We start from the raw sequence: 25,285 nt of genomic DNA, 5'->3' as shown, positions 1-25,285 counted from the left end.
CCAAAAGGTTGCGTCGAAAATATTTTGCAGAGATCTATTTTATTAAAAGGTCACGGAAGTTGTGATAGCTCTAACTTCGTGTGTCCTTACCTTCAGCCAAGCTTGGTCTTCCTCATTCAGAAGGGAATGAGCTTCTCGTATTAACAGTCTGAAAATAATAGGATAAAGAATTCTCTGACATAGGCAAAGATGAATTCTTAACTGAACACCATAAAGCTTCAGACGGGCCTCATAAAGGTTTTTAAAATAGAACTTAAGAGCTCTACAGGACATAATACTCTTTCTAGTTCCTTTCCAACCATATCGATAAGTTTGGAATAACGAACGATATTGGTCAAGGCCGAGAAGGCAGCTCGTGTTTGGCTAGAAAACCAAGATGTAGAACATGTAGCCGTTTCGGATGAAAATCCGATGTTCTTGCTGAAGGCATGAATCTCACTGACTCTTTTAGCTGGTAAAGCATATCAGGAAAAGAGTCTTAAAGGTGAGATCTTTCAGGGAGGCTGATTGAAGTGGTTCGAACCTGTCTAACATAAGGAATCTTAGAACCACGTCTAAATTCCAACCAGGTGTAACCAAACGACGCTCCTTCGTGGTCTCAAAAGACTTAAGGAGGTCCTGTAGATCTTTATTGTTAAAAAGATCTAAGCCTCTGTGACGGAAGACTGATGCCAACATGCTTCTGTAACCCTTGAAAGTGGGAGCTGAAAGAGATCGCTCTTTTCTCAGATATAAGAGGAAGTCAGCTATTTGAGTTACAGAGGTACTGGTCGAGGATACGGATACTGACTTGCACCAGTTTAGGAAGATTCCCCACTTTGATTGGTAGACTCTAAGGGTGGATGTTCTCCTTGCTCTAACAATCGCTCTGGTTGCCTCCTTCGAAAAACCTCTAGTTCTCGAGAGTCTTTCGATACTCTGAAGGCAGTGAGACGAAGAGCGTGGAGGCCTTGGAGTACCTTCTTACGCGTGGCAGACGTAGCAGGTCCACCCTTAGGGGAAGAGTTCTGGGAACGTCTACTAGCCATCGAAGTACCTCGGTAAGTTATTCTCTCGCGGGCCAGAGGGAAGCAACTAGTGTCAACTTTGTCCCAACGTGAGAGGCGAACTTCTGCAGTACCTTGTTGACAAACTAGAACGGAGGGAATGCATATAGATCTAGATGAGACTAATCTAGTAGAAAGGCATCTAAAAGAACCACTGCTGGGTTTGTTGAGAGCCTCTTGGACATCGAGGTTGCGAAGAGATCTATGGTTGGATGGCCCCAGGTGACCCAAAGTCTCTTGCATACATCTCTGTGGAGGGTCCAATATGTTGGAATTATTGTCCCTTCCTACTGAGACAAACTGCTAAGACATTCAAGTTGCCTTGGAAGAAGTTTGTTACTAGTGAAAAGTCTAGACCTGTTGAACAGGAGAGGAGGTCACTAGCGAACTCGCACCATGTCAGAGAGTAGGTCCCTCCTTGCTAGGAGATGAACATCAAAGCAGGGAGTTGTCCGTGTTGACCTCCATTACTTTGTCTTGAAGGAGAGACCTGAAGCTTTTCCAGGTCAGACTTACTGCCAGAAGCTTCTTGCAGTTAAAATGCATTGTCCTTTGACGCGAGTTCCATAATCCCGAGCATTCCCTACCGCCTAAGGTCGCACCCCAGCCTACGTCCGATGCGTCTAAGAAGAGAACGTGGTTGGGAGTCTGAACAGTCAGGGGAAGACCCTATAAAAGGTTGATAAAGTCCTTTCCTCAGGTTAGACCAGACTTATCTTCCGGAAACCGGGATCGAGACCGCTTCTAGCGTCTTGTCCTTTTCCAGTGAAGAGCTAGATGAAACCGAAGAGGACGGAGGTGTAGTCTTCCAAGTGACACCAAATGCACCACGGATGACAGTGTCCTAACCAGACTCATCCACAGCCTGACAGGGCCGTATTCCTTCTTCAGCATCTTCTGGATGGATAGCAGGGCTGGGGATTGATCTTCTTGTTCAGCCATGTCCTCATCAGAGGGTTCCTCATCCGAAACTGATGAGGAAACGGCAACGGAGTGGGCAACGTCTGACTCGCTGAATCCGGTCGCACTGGTGGATGCGTGACGGAGCCGGACACAAGATCATGGTACTGCTGCACAGTCTGTGAACTGTCAACCATGGGGAAGCGAGGAAGTACAGCGACAACCCGAAACTGTCTAGACTGTCTGGGTAGTACAGACAACCCCTTATCGGGTTGCTGAGGTTGCCGCACTGCGTCACAACAAGTCACCTCTGCTGGTTGTTGAACGTCTTCCCAGTGACACACTGAACGTCCACAACCACCTCCGAGAGTAGCATAACATCAACGTGCGACTGGCAACCCACACTGGGTCGCACCGGTGGAGGAACCATCTCAACTGGCGGACGTGAGTAGGATACCTCAGCGTCAACAGGGCGTACAACCAACCGGTAGGAAGGTCGTTGGCAAGAAGGGTCTTCTCCGTAAAAAATCCTCTATCAAGGACTAAGCTTGGACTGCATGTCTTGCAACAAAGCCCAAGGTCTATGGGAGCAGGTGTGGCAACAGACGGGGTTAGCGACTGAAGCGGAACCATTTACCCTCCCTGGAAGCATGTTATGCTTAAATAAAAGTCCATAGGAGGCTAAGCAGCTTAAGGCTCCTCTCCAAATGACAGAGTCCTCAAGGGAATATCAGAAGGAGGGAGAACAGCACTTTCTCATCTACAGGAACCATATCCGAGAAAAGCTAGGTTCTCTCAGTGAGGGTTTCACTGGTGCAAAAGCAGCAGACCAGAAGGCAACGTTATGAAACTGCTTGACAGTCTGTGAACTGTCAAAAACTGAACTGTCAACCACAACAGGAGCGTGAGGACATACAGCACTGGTGTATAAGTAGTAGACCAGAAGGCAACGTCATGTAACTGTATGACAGTTTGTGAGTTGGCAACAACCAAAGTTGTGTGGGGAAGCCTCAACTCCTGACTGACTAGTTTGCTGCTGGCGAGTGGCGGTAACCACAGTGTGTTGCGGAGGCTGACACACCGTGTCAAAACACGGCAGCTTGTGGTAGCTCACGCACGGCAACGGAGTGCTCTGTGTGTGGGAGTCATCATACATCTGGCAGGGTTGACTGTGCATGGGTGGAGGAGCTCTCACAACAAGAGTGTGAGAGCAGGAAGCCATGCCGGGCGCACAACCGTGGGAGGTGTAGGCCCACGGGTGCATCGTCAACCTTCTCCGCAGTGGGAGTGTGGGAGCTGGCAACAACAAAAGCAGAGTGCTGGTGCGTGGGAGGGGCTGCGGTGGGTTGAGGAGCATGCGGTATGGTATGCGGAGCATGCTGTAAGGTATGCGGCTCATGCTGCATGGTATGCGGAGCATGCTGTAAGGTATGCAGAGCATGCTGCATGGGCTGCGGAGAATGCCGCATAGTGCTGGAACCCGGCAGCTCTACAGAACCTTCCCACTGCTGATGCGGTAGCTCACGCATGTTAGCAGATGGAGCAGCAAGAACATGCGTCTGGCAGGGTGGACTGCGCATCGGTGGTGGAGCTCTCACAGGTGGAGGGTGGGAGCAGGCAGCCGCAGTATCTGCTGAGCGCACAACCTCGGCGGGTTGTAGGTTAACAGGTGCATTGTCAACCTTCCAGCATGATACTCCTGCATGAAGGAGCAAGCTGAGACTGTATAGTCTGCAGCATGGACCACTAGGGTCTATGAAAGACAACAACAAACGGAGCTACTGTCCGTTGTGACTGAGGGTCTAAAACAGCTGGTGCGGCAACAGACGGAGTTACTGCCTGTTGCGGTACCACCTTGCCTCTCTTGGGAGGTGTGCAGTTGTCGTACTGCAGCGAGTCCGAACTGACCCAGTGGCTACACCTAGGCCGTTGGACTTGCGCGGAAGGGACCGACTTGCACTTAAAAGCTGCAAGATTTGGTCCATGGTTTCTGCGAGAAACCTCTTCCGCAGACGAGGAATAAATGGGCTCTCTCGTCTTTGTGTGGGTGGGGTGATCACGTCGGCAACGTGTGTAGATACACCCGAAACCACGGAGGGAAACGTCTGTTCGTCGATCAAGACCTGTGGAACCCATAAGTCCTTCGACATTACTTCTCCCCTGGGCTTGGGAGCTTGTAAGAGGTATCGGACTAGGTGAACAACTGGCACGAACAGACGAACCCTCGAACGCAACACTGTAACACTTTGCGCATATCACTTTATCACTTTTGATTTTCTGTTTGCACTTATTTCACTGAACTCGAAACTTTAAGTGGTTTGTACCTGAAACACGCAATCCTATCCTTCATTAAAAGGTAGTAATTGCAAAAACAGTATTACAATGTAACAGAAAAACATAATGAAAGATAAAGAATTCAGTGGCTGGAAAAGAGACTAAACACTAGATCAAATAAACTACGTTTAAAATCTCTCACCGCATAAAGCCTGGGAACAAGAATAAAACTCTAGAAACGTTTTACCTTCTTCCCCTATAGCGACTAGGGAGAAGAGCAAAAAACGAGAACAACGTTACCCGCTTGAACGAAACGTTTATCCTCCTCTCTCTCCCTCCGTCTCTATCTCTCTCTCTCTCTCTCTCTTGACTTAGAACCTGAGAGATGAGCCCAATTATATATATCGTTAAAACATATTATTTGTTAAAGGAAAAAAACTGAAAGGTTTCCCAAATAAAAAGTTCCTTTATTAGAATTAAAACCATTTAAGCTAAGAAAGAATGAACGAAACGCTAGAATCGGTTTACTCTTACTGCAACGTGAAACCGTGAATACTCTCTCTCTATCGTAACGATAGAGCGCAAGTTGAACGTTCTGAACGTCAACAACTGCGGAGACTAAACAAAACGTTAGTTCAACTTTGAAAACAGTACGAGACTATCAAAGAAATTCTTTCAAAAACATTAAAATTAAAATAGCATAAATTCTTAACAGGAAATGACGGGCTCAATGTTAATTAACTTCGGTTCCAAGTAAGGACCGCCTACTATTAGGAAAGGTCGCAAATAAACAAACATAAAAATTAATTTTTATAAGTTTATAATAAATGGAAAGTTAATCGAAGAGGCCTATAAATGGCGGAGAGATATAAAATAAATCTATAACTTTGTTAAGCAAAATTACCAAAAACCTAAACACACTTCTGTCTAAGGGAAGGGTGGGTCATAAAAAGTGAAAGAGAGTCTATACTCTCTTCGACACCAACACTTCCGTCTAAGGGAAGGGTCGGCCATTTAAAAGTGAAAGAGAGTCCATACTCTCTTCGTCACCATAATTAAATCAAATTAATTCCAAAAGCTTGCTAAGCTAATGATAAAGCTTCCTGAATAGCGAAGGCTAAACTCTAGAGCAAATACATCACCAAATCGTGAACAAAAACTCCAGAATCAACAGCGTATCCAAGTAGGTCTAGCCGGTGGCACGACAGAGGAAAAATTGAGTTCTTGTTGACAAGAAGTACTTGAGTACCTGCTCACAGATGGCGCTGTTGTGTACACCCCCACCTGTATAGCGATCGCTGGCGTATCCCGACCGTAGATTTCTGTCGGGCAACAGAGTTGACAGCTACATGATCATCGGGTAAGATTAATATGGAAAAAAACAGTTTTATGAATACTTACCTGGCAGTTATATATATATAGCTTAGTCTCTGATGTCCGGGAGAATTTTTTAAAAATCGCGGCAACCGCCGTGTGGTGGTTGTGCGGTTAGGTTGTTAACAACCCTTACAGGGTGGTACTTGGAATCATTGCCGTTTTCTGTTCCTCAGATCATCCTTGCCTGACCTGTCTCCTGAGGGGAGGAGGGTGGCCCTTAAAATATATATATAACTGCCAGGTAAGTATTCATAAAACTTTGTTTTATCATAAAAACTCCATTTTTATGAATAGAACTTACCTGGCAGTTATATATATATAGCTGATTCACACATTTGGAGGAGGGTGACAGACAGAAAAACATCGTTGGGAAAACAACAAAAAGTTGTAGGAGAAAAAACACTTTGATTCCTTACCTGCTAAGGTAGCTGACTTCAAAGGTTCCTGCCTCTTGAGTCGCTTTCCTTTAGTAGTTTCAGCCAGGAGTGGACCTGTCATGCTGAAAACAACTCAATCGAATCTGTCAAACGGGGCGAGACCAACAATTTGACTAGACTTCAGAAATACCTTTGCCCCTTTATTTTTAAAAACTGCAACCTTACTAAAACTAACCACCTAACCTTGCAGAGTAGATATAAACTATCTAGCTAGACTGAAGGTACTGTACCACAAGTCAAAGTCCTCAGACAACCGTAAAAACACCGACCCAAACACAGGTATACAAAAGCTAAGGTTGAGGGGAGGTAGTAACTCCTTTGCCTAATACAGAAGCTGTAGCTACGTATGGGCCCAAGGTGTAACACCTTTCATAATCCACTCTTACCTCTTTGAGGTAATGAGAGGCGAACACAGAGTTGCTTCTCCAGAACGTTGCCTCCATAATCTGCCTAACTGACATATTCTTACGATATGCCAGCGAAGTAGCAATAGCTCTCACTTCGTGAGCCCTTACTTTCAAAAGGCCGAAGCGCTCTTCCTCACACAAGAGGGGAGCTTCTCTTATAGTCTCCCTCAGGAAGAATGACAATGCATTCTTTGAAAGGGGCTTTTGTGGATCTTTTACAGAGCACCATAAGGAATTAGATGCGCCTCTAACATTCTTAGTGTGAGATAAATAAGCTCTAAGGGCTCTAACTGGACAGAGGAGCCTCTCCTGCTCTTGACCCACTAAATTAGTGAGGTTAGGGACCTCAAAAGTCCTCGGCCAGGGTTTTGATGGATTTTCGTTCTTGGCGAGGAAGTCAATCTTCAAAGCACAAACCGCTCCATTCTGATTGAAGCCCACTTGTTTCTCGATAGCATGAACCTCGCAGACCCTTTTAGCTGTGGCCAGAGCCATCAGGAAGAGGGTTTTCTTCGTAGCATCTCTAAGAGAAGCTTGTGAGATGGGTTCGAACTTCTTGGTGCATAGGAAATTCAGAACCACATTCAAGATTCCAAGCTGGGGGCCTTAACTGAGCCTGCTTAGTTGTCTCAAAAGACTTCACAAGGTCTTGTAAGTCTTTATTCTGAGACAAATCTAAGCCTCTGTGCCTACAGACAGCTGAGAGCATACTCCTATGCCCTTTAATCGTGGATACGGCCAGTTTAGCATCCTGTCTAAGGGATAACAAATAATCCGCTATTTGGCTCACGAGGTAGTGGTTGAGTCAACTTTGTGCTGCCTACACCAAGCTCTAAAGGTTTCCCACTTAGATTGGTAGACCCTTTGTGAAGAGACCCTCCTCGCTCTGGCGATAGCTCTTGCAGCTTGCGCAGATAAACTTCTCGCTCTGAAAAGCTTCTCGATAGTCTGAAGGCAGTCAGTCTTAGAGCAAGGGGGTTTTGATGATACCTCTTGAAGTGGGGCTGTTTGAGCTTTCGACTTGTAGGAAGGCTTCTTGGAAAGTCCACCAACATGTCCGCCACTTCCGTGAACCATTCTCTTGTCAGCCAGAATGGGGCTACTAGGATCATTCGTCCTGATTCGAGGAGAGCGAATTTCCTGACGACCAGATTGATGATCTTGAACGGCGGGAACGCATATGTGTCCATCCCCATCCAATCCATCAAAAGGCATCTACTGCTATTGCCTCCTTGTCCGGGACTAGGGAGCAGTAGTTGGGGATCCTCTTGTTCAGGTTGGAGGCGAAGAGGTCTATTAAAGGTCTCCCCATAACTTCCACAGACTCTGACAGACCTGTTGGTTGAGGGTCCATTCTGTGGGAAGAACTTGCCCTTTCCTGCTGAGCATGTCTGCACTTACATTCCTCTGTCCCTGTATGAATCTTGTTAACAGTTCTATCTTGTTTTTCTTTGACCATGGAAGGAGCTCCTTTGCTGTTTCGAACAGAGACAGAGAGTGAGTTCCCCCTTGCTTCCTGATGTAAGCTAGAGCCGTGGTGTTGTCCGAGTTGACCTCCACTATCCTCCCTGACACTGAGTCTTTGAAGGCCTTTAGTCCTAATAGAATGGCCATCAACTCTTTCCTGTTGATGTACCATCCGGTCTGACTCTTTTCCCAAGAGCCTGAGACCTCCTTGCTTCCTAGTGTTGCTCCCCATCCTGACTCCGACGCGTCTGAGAACAACACTAGGTCTGGGTTCTTCCTGTAAAGGGAGATTCCTTCTCCTAACAACGCTGGATCCAGCCACCAAATCAGATGATCCTTGACTTCTGCTGGAATGGGGAAGGAAAAGGAGTCTTCCTGAATCTTCCTGTTCCACACCTTTGATAGGAAGTGTTGAAGAGGTGTGAGGTGCAGTCTCCCCAAAGAGACAAACTGTTCGAGCGAGGAGAGGGTTCCCAGCAAACTCATCCACTCCCTCGCTGAGCACTTGTCTCTTCAAGAATTCTCGAACCTTCTCGAGGCACCTGGTCTGCCTCTCTTGGGAGGGAGAAGACCGAAAAAGAACTGAGTTCAGAACCATCCCCAAATAAAGAATAGTCTGATTCGGCTTGGTCTGACATTTCTCCCTGTTGATGACAAGACCCAGTTCTTGAGCCATCATGAAAGTCTTTTGTAGGTCCTCCAGACATTTTTCTTTTGACCGCGATCGTATCAACCAGTCGTCCAGATAAAAGGATACTCTTATCCCCTCTTGATAAAGCCATCCTGCCACGTTCGCCATTACCCTGGTGAAGATTTTAGGAGCAGTGCTGAGATCGAAGCAAAGTGCCTTGAACTGGAAGCACTTGCCCTGGATCATGAATCTCAGGTATTTCCTTGAAGTCGGATGGATGGGGACGTGAAAATAAGCGTCCTGTAAATCCAGACACCATCCAGTCCCCTGGGCGTACTGCTGTCGTCTCCATGGTAAATTTTGTCTTTTCCACGAAGACGTTCAGAGAGCTGACATCCAGAACGGGTCTCCATCCACCCGAGTTCTTGGGTACCAGAAACAGGCGATTGTAAAAACCTGGGGAGGACAGTTCCAGAACTGGTTCTATCGCTCCCTTCTCCAGAATCTGGTCGACCAGATCCAGAAGGGCCCTTTGTTTCACTGCATCCGAGAACTGAGCCACTATGGCTAAAGGAGTATTCGAAAGCGGAGGCTTCTTCAAAAGGGGGATCTTGTATCCCTCCTTGATTACCGAAAGGGACCAATCGTCCGCCCCTCTTTTCTTCCAAGCCTGCCAAAAAAGTGACAGTCTTGCTCCTATCGTTGTCTGGAGGACTAGCACTTCATTTCTTGGAGCGTGATCTAAACGAACCTCTATTCATCATTCCGCCCGTCTCCTGTCTTCTTCCTCTCAAGTCTGATCTTGAAGGAGCTCTACCTTGAAAGGGCTGTTGGAATTTTCTCTCCTCTCTCTTCAGAGACGAAGGAATAACTGGCAAAGGTTTTCTAGCAGAGCGCGATAGGAGGTTATGAGTGGCCTTTTGCGCAGGCGAAAGGGTAATATCCCTGACAAGGGACTCAGGAAATAGATGTTCTGAAAGGGGGGCGTAAAGGAGCTCAGACTTCTGCGCAACAGTCACGGGTCTAGAAGCAAAAGAACATAACAGGGCCCTCTTCTTCAAAACTCCTGCTGAAAAAAGAAAAGCCAACTCATTAGAACCATCCCTAAGAGCTTTGTCCATGCATGACATGATACTAGTAAGGACTTCTGTTCCCTCCATTTTTTCTGTTTTCCTGGCCAGAGTACCTAGAGACCAGTCCAAAAAACTAAAAACTTCAAAAGCTCGGAAAATCCCCTTGACGAGGTGATCATGCTCAGACATTGACCACATAACCTTCGTTGAGTTAAGGGCATGCCTTCTAGCAGAGTCCACAATACCAGAGAAGTCACCCTGGGAGGAGGCAGGAACTCCCAGACCCAGAAGTTCTCCAGTCTCGTACCAAATGCCCGCCTTCGAAGCAAGTTGAGCTGGAGGAAAAGAGAAGGTGGTCTTAACCACTTGTCTACGCTCCTTCATCCATTCATCAACTTTAGCGAGAGCCTTCTTAGCAGAGATAGAGAGCTTCATTTTCATGAAGGCCGACTGTTTTTTGGCCTTCTTCCTGCTAAACTGTGATTGAGGAGAACGAGGGGCAGAAGGTTGAAACTCCTCCCCATACAGCTCAAGGAGGGAGCGAGAGAGAACCTTATAATCGCCAGCCGAGTCCGCAGGCTTGTCTTCATCCTCTGAGACATCCTCAAGATCTTGTCCCACCTCTACTACAGCTTCTCTTCGGGCAGAAGGTTCACCTGACGCCGAAAGAGGCAAATCGTAGGATGCGTCCTGTAGGAGAGGGCTGCAAGCATCCTGACACCGAGAACCGTGTGCGTCCTGGCATCGTCCTGGCGCCGAGCGCTAGAAGATTCCTTGAGGCCGTAGGCGGATGCATCTTGGCGCCGAGTAGGAAGCGTCCTTGCGCCGAGAGCTGCAATCATCCTGGCGACGAGAAGCGGAATCGTCCTGGCGCCGAGAGCGAGACGGAATCATCCTGATGTCGAGTATTGCCAGAGTCCTAGAGGCGAGCCGAAGAGGAAGAAGCGTGGTACCGTGCCTTTGTTGAATCGCGCCGAGGTTCCTTGGGAGAGAAACTCCGTTCCCTCTTAGAGGCCGATTTCTTGACCGGTAAAGAGTCGTCCTTACGTCTATCCAACTGGGAGGGAGGGCGGCTCAAAGCTTGAACCAAAGAAAAAAGCTGCTCCTGCATAACTGTCATAAACGACTTCGCGACTGCTACTGGATCCTGCGGTCCCGAAGGCGAAGGCTGTCGAGTAGCGCTGGTAGAAAGAGAAGGATCTTTCGCCGGTCTTTCTTGACTTTCGTCTCTAGGCTTTGGCCTTTTCACTGGAACGGAGTCCAAGTCATCCTCTGAAGGACAAGGTTCGGGGCTACTTGAACCGCGAGAGTGAGAACGAGACTGTTCAGTTCCTTTCCACCTCCTCTTGGTTGGTCTCGAAGCCTCACACTGCCATTTGCATCTGGGCGAGGGGTTCGGGGAAGACACCATCACATCCAACACGCCTTTTCCGTGGCGGTCAAGAGCAGCCTGGGAAAATGCAACAGGACTGTCTGAGGCGACGGCTGACCGAGGATACGTACCTCTCACCCCCTTCCAGTCGTCGACGTACCTTCTCCCTTGGTCCTGGGAGCTTGGTAGAAGTCTAGACCTAGGGTAATGACAGGTTCGATCAGTCGCCACCTCCACTGCACTTTCACAAGCACTAATCTCACTCTCACTCTTACCTTTTAAGGCTGCAAGTTGATCTTTAATAGCCTTCAACTCAGCCGCCATCCTGGCGTACCGAGGGTCATTCGCAGATACCTATCCTGTAGAAGGGGCAGGAGTTACTACCTCAGGGGAAGGATCAACTTCCAAAGAGGAATTAATTAAAGGTTCAATGGAAATATCTAAACTAGGCTCACTAGTAAATTTAGATTTAGAAGCCCTCCTTACTTCATCTAGCTCTAATTTGCGCACATAGCGCTTCACAGCTAAACAAACTTTCTCACTCAAAATCTCACATTCCTTGCACCTTTTATCAAGTGCACAATCAAAAACCCTGCAACCCAAACAAACCGTGTGAGGGTCTACCGAAACTTTCGGTAACCTCACCTTGCATTCCTTATTTACACACACGAAAATGAAGTTTCTCACTCATATTGAACAAATCACAATAGCAGAACAAACGCAAACACGATTGCCAAATCCCCAAATCGATGTACTTCACCAAAAATAAGTCCGGTACATCGACACAGGGAAAGCGAAACGAAAAACTCCAATGGCGGACCAACGATGGTGTCAGTCCAGCCGGCAGAGATGATCTGAGGAACAGAAAACGGGAATGATACCAAGTACCACCCTGTAAGGGTTGTTAACCACCTAACCGCACAACCACCACACGGCGGTTGCCGCGATTTTTGAAAAAATTCTGCCGGACGTCAGAGACTAAGCTATATATATTTAACTGCCAGGTGAGTTCTATTCATAAAAATGACATATTCCTTTTATCTAATATAATTTAAAAACTTAGTTTTTAAAGAAAATTGTACTTTTCATAAATATCGATACAAAGAGTATTACTGTAACGATAGACTGAGGACTGCGTAGCATAAATAAAAATGAACGCTAGATAATCTTTAAAACAGATCGAAGATTATCCAAAGAAAGCATACCAAAAGGACAAAAATATTCTTAAAATAACATAATCCTTTTATTTTATATAACTAAATATTTTGCAAGATAGTATTAACTTATCATTCTTAGTAAAAAAAGAAAGAAAATGCAAGTCATACTCAAGCTTACGTCAAATGACTGTGACGTCATCAATGAAGCGAGTTGTTTAACTATCGCCATATGCTTTCGTTAGTTAAAAATAGGTTGAAAAAATTTCCAATCCTATCTTTTACGCTATAACATACATACATATATACATATACCAAGGCACTCCCCCCAATTTTGGGGGTTAGCCGACATCAACAAATGAAACAAAAACAAAAAAGGGGACCTCTACTCTCTACATTCCTCCCAGCCTAACAAGGGACTCAACCGAGTTCAGCTGGTACTGCTATAACATAGCGATAAAATATCAAACAAACACCCAATAAGCGAATGCTCAAACCCTTAACCCTTTCACCCCCAGACTATTTGGAAATTTCCAACCCTTAACCCCTAGGGGGTTATTTTTTTCCCAGCACATTTTGCAGTATATTTTTTTGAATTGCTCTAACAGCCTTAATTTTTGTCATAGATAGGTCAGGTTGGTCTCATTCTCTTGGAAAATGCCTGAATTTTCTCAAAAAATTATCAAAAACATGAAAAAAAAATTTAAATAGCATTTTTGTGCAAAGACGTACCAGTACGTCCTTTGGGGGTAAAAGGGTTAACAAGAATACATCACCAAGGTACTGCTAAAATCCAGGTTAAACACGAGCAAATTCCATTTCTACGTAGCCAGTATGGCGGCAGAAGGAACTCTGATACTAGGAGGGATAGTTCGACCTAACTCCGTGGTGGCGCTAGCGTATACCTGGCATATCTATGCGATAGCTGCGAGTTTTGATTTTTTCTGCTGGGCAGAAGCATAAAGCTATTATATATAACCAGCGGGTAAGTTTAAATGTTTAAATCTAGTTAGGAGTGTTAACTTAGAATCTCATAGCACAACAAAATAATTCCACATTCTTTGGACTTAATCATTAGGAATTTTTACTTTTTTCAGCCTGTTTGCAATAAAGAAAATAAATTATTGAATGGAACAATAAGGTTGAATTAACAATGAAAAATTATTTAACAATTATTTATTCTATATAAAAATATATAATCTTAAAAGACTATTTACTGGCATATCTTTAAAATAAAATAAGGATTAACTTACAAGACATTCACAGTTATTTCCTCACAGTAAGGGTGGCTTAAGAGAACACCAAACAAGTTGAGTCACTGACAAACTCCATCATTTCAACAAACATCCTTTACAACTCTTATCCATGCAATCGTGTCCAAGATCAAAGTGTCATTTTAAAAGAACTGAAAGTAAAAACAAAATATATTAAAAGAACTAAAAATAATAATACATGTGCATGTGTTGTAGACTCCCTTTTGAGTTTCTGGTCGTCTTCCCTAGCAAATAATATAATACCTGTTGTTGGATTCAATGACCTGGACTATCAGAGATGCCTGTTGCCAGAAATAAAATGCAATTAAAAGCCAATTAACAAAAAAGTCACGAGGACTTCTAACAAACTAAGACTTTTTCTGGCAAAAGATCATCACTCAAATATCCTGTACATACATTTACATTAGCAACTATATATTAAATAACACAATACATAAGAGACAAATATAAAAAATTCTTTTCAGATGGTTAAGTAATACTAATAAAATTTTCAAGATTCAGAGACACAAGTCCTTTGAATCTACTAGAGGAAGTAAGGCACAATCTTCAAGTCCACAAATTCTGTTTTCTAAAATAAAATCAGATTATTAAGGAAGCTGATGAGACAATTGAAATTATAAAACAACAATACTACTCTTTTAAAAGGGAACGTATTGGTTGAATCCATTTCCCTCTACTGCATGTGGAAATTGAAATGGAAGACGAGTCACTCTACCGTACACATAATATTTAACATTTACAGTAAAAATCTGATTCACCATCAATTTTACAACTATAAATATCATAATTTTTCAAGTTCCGTCAATAGTTGGAAAAGCAGAAGTCTACATAAGTTCAATGGTTCCAATAGACAATATTATCTATCCTTCTCTTACTTTGTTCTTGAGACCTTGGGTTTGTGTATCATTATTTTTTAAACAACGGCTTCAAGTTGGAAAATTATGATGATGATTTTAACAATAATTCCAGGCTTTGACAACGAACGATTTGACTTGTCCATTTAACAAAATGTGACACCGGACTGTAGTTATCCTGGAACTATTATTCTTTTAAGGGTTTAATGGCCTCTAATGAATGGCAGGGGCAAGGGACAGTGACATTCTATCTAGCAGGACAATACCCTAGAGACTGACCATACATTACATATGATCAGCACCCAAGCCCCCTCTCCACACAAGCTACGACCAAAGAGGGCCAGGCAATGGCTGCTGATGACTCAGCAGATAGACCTATAGGCTCCCCCAAACCCCCCATCCTTAGCTCGCAAGGATGCTGGAGCTGCAGCGATCAAAGAAACTAAGGAGTTTGAGCTGGATTCGAATCCCCGTATGGCATTCACCAGTCAGGGACGTTACCACATCAGCCACCACAAACTAAAACATAAGATCACACTGGGTCAACTGTAACTAATAGTGAATTCGGCCTTGAATTTGGTCTGCCGTTATTAATGAAATTAGTATAATGGATATTCTATTACATAATATTCCTCTGAAAGTGATGGGGTCTTTCAGATTTCAGTGTGGTGTCTGTGAGACTGCAACTTTCACTTCAGATATATCTGATAGGAATGAAGCATTAAAAAATATAAATGAAATGGTCATATCCTTCCAGAGTAACTCTATTCGGGGAAGGATAACCATGGCTCGTTTTAAACACGTGTTGGTGTATACACGATATCTCGCTGGATATTCGCTCCTAAGTATTAACCCCGCGATACCTCCACAGGTAAAATTCTCTGGTATATCACTCGCAGAAATACCCCAAGTAGAAAGCTGCCTTTGGGGAACTTCCATCAGGACGACATGGCACGAAAATTGTTGGAAAGATATAAATATTACACATATTGGGGGGAGGGGAGAGAGAGAGAGAGAGAGAGAGAGAGAGAGAGAGAGAGAGAGAGAGAGAGAGAGAGAGAGAGAGAGAGAGAGAGAGAGAGAGAGAGAGAGAGAGAGCACTCACTTTGCATTTGTACTGTCCATATTAAATCAATTATTTTATCATACAGCTTTCCCTCTCTCTTTCTCACTCTAGCATTTCATTCAAACATTCCAACACTCAAATAAATATTTCAAAGATAAAAACCAGATAAAAGAACATTAAGAGTAAATGAATCAAAGTATGCATCAACTCAGCAACTGATAATTAAAAATAAATGTCACATTTCTTTTTCCCATTCATTACAAATTCATTCTTCCCTTCATCTCGACTTCTTCTTACGTTTCGAGACTTGGCTTTTTTCTTCTTTTCCTTCCTTCTTGAGGTTGTCGAATTTCCGCAGGTCGGCGCTAAAGAGAACCTGCAATAGAGGTAAGGCGTGAAAACACTGGATACTACAAATATTTTAAATAATTTGTATTTTTCCTAGCTAGAAAAAGTCATTTAAATGGGTTACTCCTAATCTCGTTTTCTACAGCCTGACAATCAAAAGAGAAAGGGATTTGATTGCAGGCCACCGTCGCGTGACGCACTTCGCTCTCTTCTGTTCTTTGAATCCAATTGATCTTTATAACACCGGAAGTCCAAACACCTATTTTATCAGAAGGGCAGGCCCGGACAGTATACCATCGGGTCATGATCCTACGAAAGTTTCCTCTTCCTTAAATTTCTTCCAGGATATGTTTTTTGTGGGTTTACAAGCCTATTGTGACGGGCCGAGAGAAGGTTGTGACTCAAAGACAGGATGGAAGTAACTGAGTGAGTTTATTATAGAACACTCTCCTTTATATACAGGAAATTTCCTGTTCAAAATCAACACCGTTACCGATGAAAAAAACAGACATATTTTTTCAGGTTCTTTTTAGTGCGAGGGGAGAGCGAAGATACAAGCACAAAATGAACTATGTACGATCGTGTGTCACACGGTTGGTACACTATATTGGATTCAAATCTTCAAGAGTGTTTTTCAAACACTACTTAACCCTTTTACCCCCAAAGGACGTACAGGTACGTTTTACAAAAGCCATCCCTCTACCCCCATGGACGTACCGGTACGTCCTTGCAAAAAAATGCTATAAAAAATTTTTTTTTTCATATTTTTGATAATTTTTTGAGAAAATTCAGGCATTTTTCAAGAGAATGAGACCAACCTGACCTCTCTATGACAAAAACTAAGGCTGATAGAGCAATTTAAAAAAAATATACTGCAAAATGTGCTGGGAAAAAAAATAACCCCCCGGGGGTTAAGGGTTGGAAATTTCCAAATAGCCTGGGGTTAAAAGGGTTAAAGACAATTGGAGGAGATTAAACACTTTGTTGTGGCAGCTGGTAGTGTGATTAAACCACCTTCTTAGTGTTGTGCATGGACTCTGAATGTTTCTTCTAATTTGCATTGTTATAAACTATGCGGGACCTTCGATTAAACGACTCGGGGTTTGTGAAGCTCGGAAAAATACAGTTTTAAAAATGTGTAGTTTATTCCTACGCTGATACAAACTTTAGTCATTTAAATGGCCTCTTCCTTGGGAGGAGTCTCTGTGAAGAGATATGCCCTTCCTCTCTAATACATACCAAGGCACTTCCCCCAATTTTGGGGGGGTAGCTGACATCAAACAAACGTCCTTGCAAAAAACTGCTATTTACATTTTTTTTCATATTTTTCATAATCTATTTAGAAACTTCAGGCATTTTCCAAGAGAACGAGACCAACCTGACCTCTCTATGACAAAAATTAAGGCTGTTAGAGCAATTTAAAAAAGATATACTGAAAAATGTGCTGGGAAAAAAATAACCCCCTGGGGTTAAGGGTTGGAAAGTTTCAAATTGCCTGGGGGTAAAAGGGTTAAACGGACAGCCAAAATAATTCTGATTAACTTATCACAATTGCAAGTAACTCAAATTGATAATCTCCTCGCGTTGCCACACTTACGGAATGGGCCCAACCGGCGTGTTCGCCAAACACTCCCCTGAAGTGGTCCCCGATCTCCTTGTAAACTCTGTCGGTCACAGACTTGTTGGCCGACAGGTGCGGCAGGTAGTCCCTGGCGGCGATCTGGAACACGTGGGTGTCCACTGGGATGGCCCCGAGGTGTCCCATGGACATCAGGCAGATGCAATCAGCTACCTGAAGGGGAAGAGAAAGGCTTTAGTCTTCATTGCTTCAATTAGTCTTTATCTGAGCTTTTCTATTTTTGAAGTCTTTGTTATGGCTATTATCATTATTATAAGTTAAGATACAGCCCTAGGGCAAAATTATATTAAAATTAAAAGTAATTACATAACTAATAAGTATTCTTATAGTTTATTTCGGAAGAAAATAGGTTAGTTAACCCTTTTACCCCCAGGCTATTTGGAAATTTCCAACCCTTAACCCCCATGGGGTTATTTTTTTTCAAGCACATTTTGCAGTATATTTTTTTTTTAATTGCTCTAACAGCCTTAATTTTCGTCATAGAGAGGTCAGGTTGGTCTCATTCTCTTGGAAAATGCCTGAAGTTTCTCAAAAATGATCAAAAATTTGCAAAAAAAAATTTAAATAGCATTTTTTCGCAAGGACATACCGGTACGTCCAAGGGGGTAAAGGGATGAGTTTTGTGAAACGTACCAGTACGTCCTTTGGGGGTAGAAGGGTTAAGAAATAATAAACATGATAAGCAATCTAAACATATTTTGGTCTCCCCCTAACGAGACATTCCTATTTCTCTATGAATACAATCAAAATTGGTTCTCAAGATGAACATAATTAGCTCAAGTCATCCAGCTCATAATCTCCCAACCGCACCCTGTGTTATCTTCTATCAGCTGACCTGGCTTCCGCCAACAAATGTACCAACAGTTCATGTAGCTGTTTCTACATAATAAAATTATTTGTATTAGTTTGTATTTCCCTTTACAATCACTTAACCCTTTTACCCCCACCATAAGGTTAAATTTCGAGCACATTTTGCTATATATTTTTTTTAAATTGCTCTAACAGGCTTAATTTTTGTCCTAGAGAGGTCAGGTTGGTCTCATTCTTTTGGAAAATGCCTGAAGTTTCTGAAAAAAAATGATCAAAAATGTGCTAAAACATGTAATCAACAGTGTTTTGCAAGAACGTACCGCTACGTCCTTTGGGGGGTGAAAGGGTTAACTTTAATATCATTGAATACACAGATAATTTATTTTTGTAAGTTCTCAAAATGGAGGTTCTTCTGAAGGGAACTTGGTCATCAGCTGGTGAAAACAATCAAACAATTTTGAAACGAAAGAACATCGAGCTTATCGACCTTAAAGAAGGCATCAATGATAAGTTCTTCTGAAGGGAACTTAGTCATCAGCGGGTAAAACAATCAAACAATTTTGAAACAAAAGAAAAACGAGCTTATTGACCTTAAAGAAGGCATCAATGATGGACTTACTTTGGCTCCAATGCCGCAAAGGCTGGAAAGCTGGGCGTGGCACTCGGGGTAAGGAAGCTTCTTCAGAGAATGCAACCAGGCTTCCCCGCCCTTTTCCGCTATCATCTCAGCCGACTTCTGGATGTACTTCGCTCTGGAAGGGAAAAGTCGGCATTACAAAACACGTACGAGAATTCTGTTTGATAAATTTTCATGTTTCATAGATACTAAATGTTCGTAATTAAACAGGTTTCTCAGATTATATGTCTCGATTAGATTTCAAGAATCATTTGAGACATCACCTTGGAGCTAAGAGCATACCGCTCGTTTGCGACAGCGGCGTCATAACTCAAAAATAGCTATTTTTCAGGAGAGCCATTTTAAACAATTAAAACACTCTCATATTAATGTATGTCGTTAGGACATTTAGCGCCTCTAGCGATGAATTTTTTAGCTACAATTATGAAACTTTTGCCAAAAAAATCAGCATTTGAAGATGAATATGTCTCTATGGATAACTCAAAAATACATTTTTTTGAGTTATGACGTTGTTATCGCAAGCGAGCGATATGGTTTCTGAGGTCCTAAAATAGCCTTAAAAATAAACTACATCTATCCCAGTTGAAAAATAGCTAAAGCAATTGCAAAATGCTATTCACAGTACATCTCAAAATGACCAGAATATATATCATTATTTTTCTTTTGAAGATTTTGTGTAACGATCTTTACAACCATCATTCGCAGATGTTTCATGAGGATACAACAGTTCCTGTGTTAGCAATGATTCTGGTGTTAATTTAGCAATAGAGATTAATAAACTGTCTGGGGATTTCAGTGGAAAGTAGAATTGGAGAATGAGTCCCATATAACGATACATCCTAATTGGGAGGGACCTAACGAGAGAGAGAGAGAGAGAGAGAGAGAGAGAGAGAGAGAGAGGAGAGAGAGAGAGAGAGAGAGAGAGAGAGAGAGAGAGAGAGAGAGAGAGAAACACGTGGCTTTGAGAGTACATGAACCGGCTTATGGTGACGTGTGGAGTAGGGGTCCAAATTTCCTTGAATGAGAGAGAGAGAGAGAGAGAGAGAGAGAGAGAGAGAGAGAGAGAGAGAGAGAGAGAGAGAGAGAGAGAGAGAAAGAGAGAAAGAGAGAGAGAGAAAGAGAGAGAGAGAGAGAGAGAGAGAGAGAGAGAGAGAGAGAGAGAGAGAGAGAGAGAGAGAGAGAGGAGAGAGAGAGAGAGGGAGAGAGAGAGAGAGAGAGAGACCAAAAATTGCTTATTTTTCGACATTGCGAAAATCTAGAAAAAGAATTCTATTTTCGTTCCTTTTAATAAATAGAGTTTATATAGCAATGTGTGGCAATAAGAAAGCTTGGGTACAATAGAACTTATTTGGAGAGACGGAAATAAATGGATGAAGAACAAGCAATAGAACATGTATGTTGGTGATAAGTATCGGAGGAAGGCTGAAAGATTGAGTGTTGAAGTAATGTTGGAGACAATAATAAGATTGTTGGATATTATGTTGTATATTATTGGAGTGTTGGAAGATTGGAAGACATTGAATGTTAGAAATAGATTGTTGGGGAAGCAGGATCTTTGAGAAATATTTTGAGGGACAGTGTTGGAGAAAGACTCATTAGCACACTGTTCGAGATGAGGAGGAAGATTTTGTTGTATGAAGATTGATAAGAGATCGAGTGTTGGAGAAAGATAGACGGAGTCTTCACTTAATCTGTGGAGAAGCAAAGTGTACGATAAGAACCTCGGGTGAATATCTTAGTTTCATCATCAAAATTCTGATTATTTCAATGTCTTTCACCCGAGATTTATATGGCTGACTCCCACACACTAATGGAGGAGGGATAATGAAAAAGAGAGCTAGTTATTCTAATATTCTGGCCCAATATATACTATACTCACTGTACATACTGTACACCAGTTAGCCGATGCCCACCTTCTATAATTACTACATTCAGGGTACACACAGGCCACACTTTTATATATGTTTCCTCATTTCCTTTCCTCACTGAGCTATTTTCCCTGATGAAGCCACTATAGGGCTTATACTATCCTGCTCTTCCAACAATAACACGCGGATCCACATTGGATAAAATCGAATTTAAACGACTCTAATTACTAAATTTTTCTTTTCTTATAAATATACATTTTGCTACTACTGCTAGAAACATGAACATTAATATTATCAATATTTTTATTACCAGCTAAGCTACAACCCTAGTTGGAAAAGCAGGATGCTCTAAGCCCTATAAGGGATCCAACATGGAAAACAGTCTCTTAGTCACACAATAAAAACAAAGTACAGAAGGTCCTGTTACAAACGTTCGTGGATACAAACTCAAATCGAACTGTAATCAGAAATTTCAGATATTGCATCAAAGTTCATAATGAAATGTGATAAAACAATATTGTAAAATTTAATGCAGTAAGCAAGACAACATTTGCAAGATGAAACACGACTATTTGTTGACAGTTGAAAATCTAACATTTGATTTACAAACAGCTTCTTAAAACCTAAACAGTTTTGCCAGTTGTTCACGACTTTCTGTACGTCACACGGTAACATACTAATGTAAATACTGTCTTCTTTTTACGAAGTGATAGCAGACCAAACACGGTTAAAAATAAAAAGTGTCGCTACCTAGAAATCCCAAACAAACAAATATAATACTCAAATTGGAAGCAGGGATCTCTAAAACGTCGGACATCTTCCAAAAAAAAAACAAAGCACACAGAGCAAAACAACACACAGAGCAAAACAAAACACCGTCTGACCAAACGCAAGTGTTGAAGAGGAACGAGGATGGGGGGGTGGGGAGATGTAGGGGTAGAGAGGGGGTATGTTGATGAGGGAGAGGTCTAATTGGCGAGGGATCTATGGTCGTGGTTCAATCACGCCCCAGTTTTCTATACCGACACTCAATGAGTGAGCAAGCTAGGTTTATACCCGGCATTCCATGCATCTCTCTTTCTCTGGTATATTCAGCAATGTGTTTTGTGTTGTCAATGGTACCAGTAGATTGGGTTTGTGCATGTATTGTACCACTATATAAGGGTAAGGGAGATGTGCATGAGTGTTGTAATTCAAGAGGTATTAGTTTGTTAAGCGTAGTTGGAAAAGTGTATGGTAGAGTAATGATTAATAGGATTAAGGATAAAACAGAGAATGCAATCTTAGAAGTACAGGGTGGTTTTAGAAGAGGTAGGGGTTGTATGAATCAGATTTTTACAGTTAGGCAGATATGCAAGAAATATTTAGCAAAAGGTAAGGAGGTGTATGTTGCATTTATGGATCTGGAGAAAGTGTATGATAGAGTTGATAGGGAAGCAATGTGGAATGTGATGAGGTTATACGGAGTTGGTGGAAGGTTGTTACAAGCAGTGAAAAGTTTCTACAAAGGTAGTAAAGCATGTATTAGGATAGGAAATGAAGTGAGTGATTGGTTTCTGGTGAGAGTGGGGCTGAGACAGGGATGTGTGACGTCGCCGTGGTTGTTTAACTTGTATGTTGATGGAGTGGTGAGAGAGGTGAATGCTCGAGTGCTTGGACGAGGATTAAAACTGGTAGACGAAAATGACCATGAATGGGAGGTAAATCAGTTTTTGTTTGCGGATGATACTGTACTGGTTGCAGACACAGAAGAGAAGCTTGGACGATTAGTGACAGAATTTTGAAGTGTGTGTGAGAGAAGGAAGTTGAGAGTTAATGTGGGTAAGAGTAAGGTTATGAGATGTACGAGAAGGGAAGGTGGTGCAAGGTTGAATGTCATGTTGAATGGAGAGTTACTTGAGGAGGTGGATCAGTTTAAGTACTTGGGGTCTGTTGTTGCAGCAAATGGTGGAGTGGAAGCAGATGTACGTCAGAGAGTGAATGAAGGTTGCAAAGTATTGGGGGCAGTTAAGGGAGTAGTAAAAAATAGAGGGTTGGGCATGAATGTAAAGAGAGTTCTATATGAGAAAGTGATTGTACCAACTGTGATGTATGGATCGGAGTTGTGGGGAATGAAAGTGATGGAGAGACAGAAATTGAATGTGTTTGAGATGAAGTGTCTAAGGAGTATGGCTGGTGTATCTCGAGTAGATAGGGTTAGGAACGAAGTGGTGAGGGTGAGAACGGGTGTAAGAAATGAGTTAGCAGCTAGAGTGGATATGAATGTGTTGAGGTGGTTTGGCCATGTTGAGAGAATGGAAAATGGCTGTTTGCTAAAGAAGGTGATGAATGTAAGAGTTGATGGGAGAAGTACTAGAGGAAGGCCAAGGTTTGGGTGGATGGATGGAGTGAAGGAAGCTCTGGGTGATAGGAGGATAGATGTGAGCGAGGCAAGAGAGCGTGCTACAAATAGAAATGAATGGCGAGCGATTGTGACGCAGTTCCGGTAGGCCCTGCTGCTGCCTCCGATGCCTTAGATGACCGCGGAGGTAGCAGCAGTAGGGGATTCAGCATTATGAAGCTTCATCTGTGGTGGATAATGTGGGAGGGTGGGCTGTGACACCCTAGCAGTACCAGCTGAACTCGGTTGAGTCCCTTGTTAGGCTGGGAGGAACGTAGAGAGTAGAGGTCCCCTTTTTTGTTTTTGTTTCTTTGTTGATGTTGGCTACCCCCCAAATTGGGGGAAGTGCCATGGTATATGTATGTATGTATGTATACAAGTAATGAACAATTAAAATAAAAAATTTTAAGTACAGTCAATATCATATCCTACGCCTATTGACGCAAATGGCCTCGGTTATTAAGAACAGTAACAACATTAAAATAGATTTTTCATCTAAACTATAAAAATACTTATGTCATCCTGTTCAACATAAAAATACTTGAGGCAAGTTTGAACTTTAGAAGTTCTACTGATTCAACTACCCTAAGATTAGGAAGATCATTCCGCACATTGGTCGCAGCTGGAATAAAACTTAAATAATACAGTGTATTATTGAGCCTCATGATGGAGAAGGACTGGCTATTAGAATTAACTACCTGCCTAGTATTACGAACAGGATGGAGCTGTCCAGGAAGATCCAAGTGCAAAAGGATGGTCAGAATTATAATGAACAATGAAAGAAAAAAATAATCTTAAGGAGAAAATTAAAAGTATAGTGGTTGTCAAAGCCAGCTTCTATATATGATGAAACGCAAGTCAGGTGCAAGATGACAGGAAGATGGGTGACAGATTAGTTTAAACGTAAAACTGTTGGAAATTTTTCGCCTTAATTTTGCCAGTGACATATTTTCCCCAGACAGTCAGTTCCACAGTTTACAAGTCTGGTATTTACAGTCAGTATATCATGTATCGCATCTCAATGGTCTGGGATGCCACTCTATAAGCTACCACCCCAGGACCAACAGAATATAGCCTTCGGTTCACACTCTTCTTACCTGTATCCAAAGCCGTTGTTCCGAAGCGTGGCCTCTACTCCAGGGGCTGCCAGGGCGGACACGCTCGGAAAGGCGTGCCAGACTGTGCCGTCGACCTCAGACAGGGGAGGGCCATAAAGGGTACACAGTTTTTCGACTAGCATCGTTATCCTGCAAAAGAGATGCAAATTAGGGTCAGGGAGTTACGGGAGATTTCATAATTCAATCACAAGAAATTACAGAAATAAATGGTATCAATAATTTTAGGTAGAAAAATGTTATTTTTATTAATAAAATAAATTTTTGAATATACTTACCCGGTGATCATATAAGCTGCAACTCTGTTGCTCGACAGAAAAACCTACGGTCAAAATACGCCAGCGATCGCTATGCAGGTGGGGGTGTACATCAACAGCGCCATCTGTCGAGCAGGTACTTAGTACTCCAAGTAAACAAAGAACCAATTTTCTCCTCGGTCCACTGGGTCTCTATTGGGGAGGAAGGGAGGGTCCTTTAATATATGATCACCGGGTAAGTATATTCAAAAATTTATTTTATTAATAAAAATAACATTTTTCAATATTAAACTTAGCCGGTGATCATATAAGCTGATTCACACCCAGGGGGGTGGGTAGAGACCAGCATTACATGTTTACATTATTATGAGCTAAGTATTTTGTATTTCATTTTAGCAGTTATTCAAAATAACAAACATAAAATAAATAAGTACCTGGTAAGGAAGTCGACTTGAACAATTACTCTGCCTTTTAAAGTACGTCTTCCTTACGGAGCCTCGCGATCCTCTTAGGATGCTGAGCGACCCCTAGGATCTGAAGTATCAAGGGTTGCAACCCATACAACAGGACCTCATCAAAACCTCTAATCTAGGCGCTTCTCAAGAAATGACTTTGACCACCCGCCAAATCAAGTAGGATGCGAAAGGCTTCTTAGCCTTCCGGACAACCCAAAAACAATAATAAAACATTTCAAGAGAAAGATTAAAAAGGTTATGGAATTAGGGAATTGTAGTGGTTGAGCCCTCACCCACTACTGCACTCGTTGCTACGAATGGTCCCAGAGTGTAGCAGTTCTCGTAAAGAGACTGGACATTCTTAAGATAAAAAGACGCGAACACTGATTTGCTTTTCCAATAGGTTGCGTCGATTATACTTTGCAGAGATCTATTTTGTTTAAA

General features: G+C 42.6%; 1 protein-coding gene across 4 annotated transcripts in view; it reads right to left on the bottom strand.

Annotated features, from left to right (window-relative positions):
- Nucleotides 1-13,359: 13,359 nt before the first annotated feature.
- LOC137633407 (N-glycosylase/DNA lyase-like) overlaps nucleotides 13,360-25,285 on the bottom strand; it is a 45,429-nt gene continuing 33,503 nt past the window's right edge. The window contains exons 3-7 of one of the 4 annotated variants that reach the window (XM_068365632.1): nucleotides 24,112-24,261; nucleotides 18,749-18,881; nucleotides 17,278-17,472; nucleotides 15,630-15,708; nucleotides 13,362-13,543 (exon numbers count right to left, since the gene is read on the bottom strand). In XM_068365632.1, the coding sequence (XP_068221733.1) occupies nucleotides 13,530-13,543; nucleotides 15,630-15,708; nucleotides 17,278-17,472; nucleotides 18,749-18,881; nucleotides 24,112-24,261 (571 nt within the window). In that variant the 3' untranslated portion in view covers nucleotides 13,362-13,529. Of the gene's footprint in view, nucleotides 13,544-15,375; nucleotides 15,709-17,277; nucleotides 17,473-18,748; nucleotides 18,882-24,111; nucleotides 24,262-25,285 lie in introns of those variants that run through there. The other 3 variants (XM_068365634.1, XM_068365631.1, XM_068365633.1) reach the window with 3 other exon arrangements.

The sequence above is a fragment of the Palaemon carinicauda genome, chromosome 43 (assembly GCF_036898095.1).
Source record: "Palaemon carinicauda isolate YSFRI2023 chromosome 43, ASM3689809v2, whole genome shotgun sequence".
Lineage (NCBI taxonomy): Eukaryota > Metazoa > Arthropoda > Malacostraca > Decapoda > Palaemonidae > Palaemon > Palaemon carinicauda.
The sequence above is the reverse complement of the archived record's forward strand: the minus strand, read 5'-3'. Positions and strand labels throughout refer to the sequence as shown.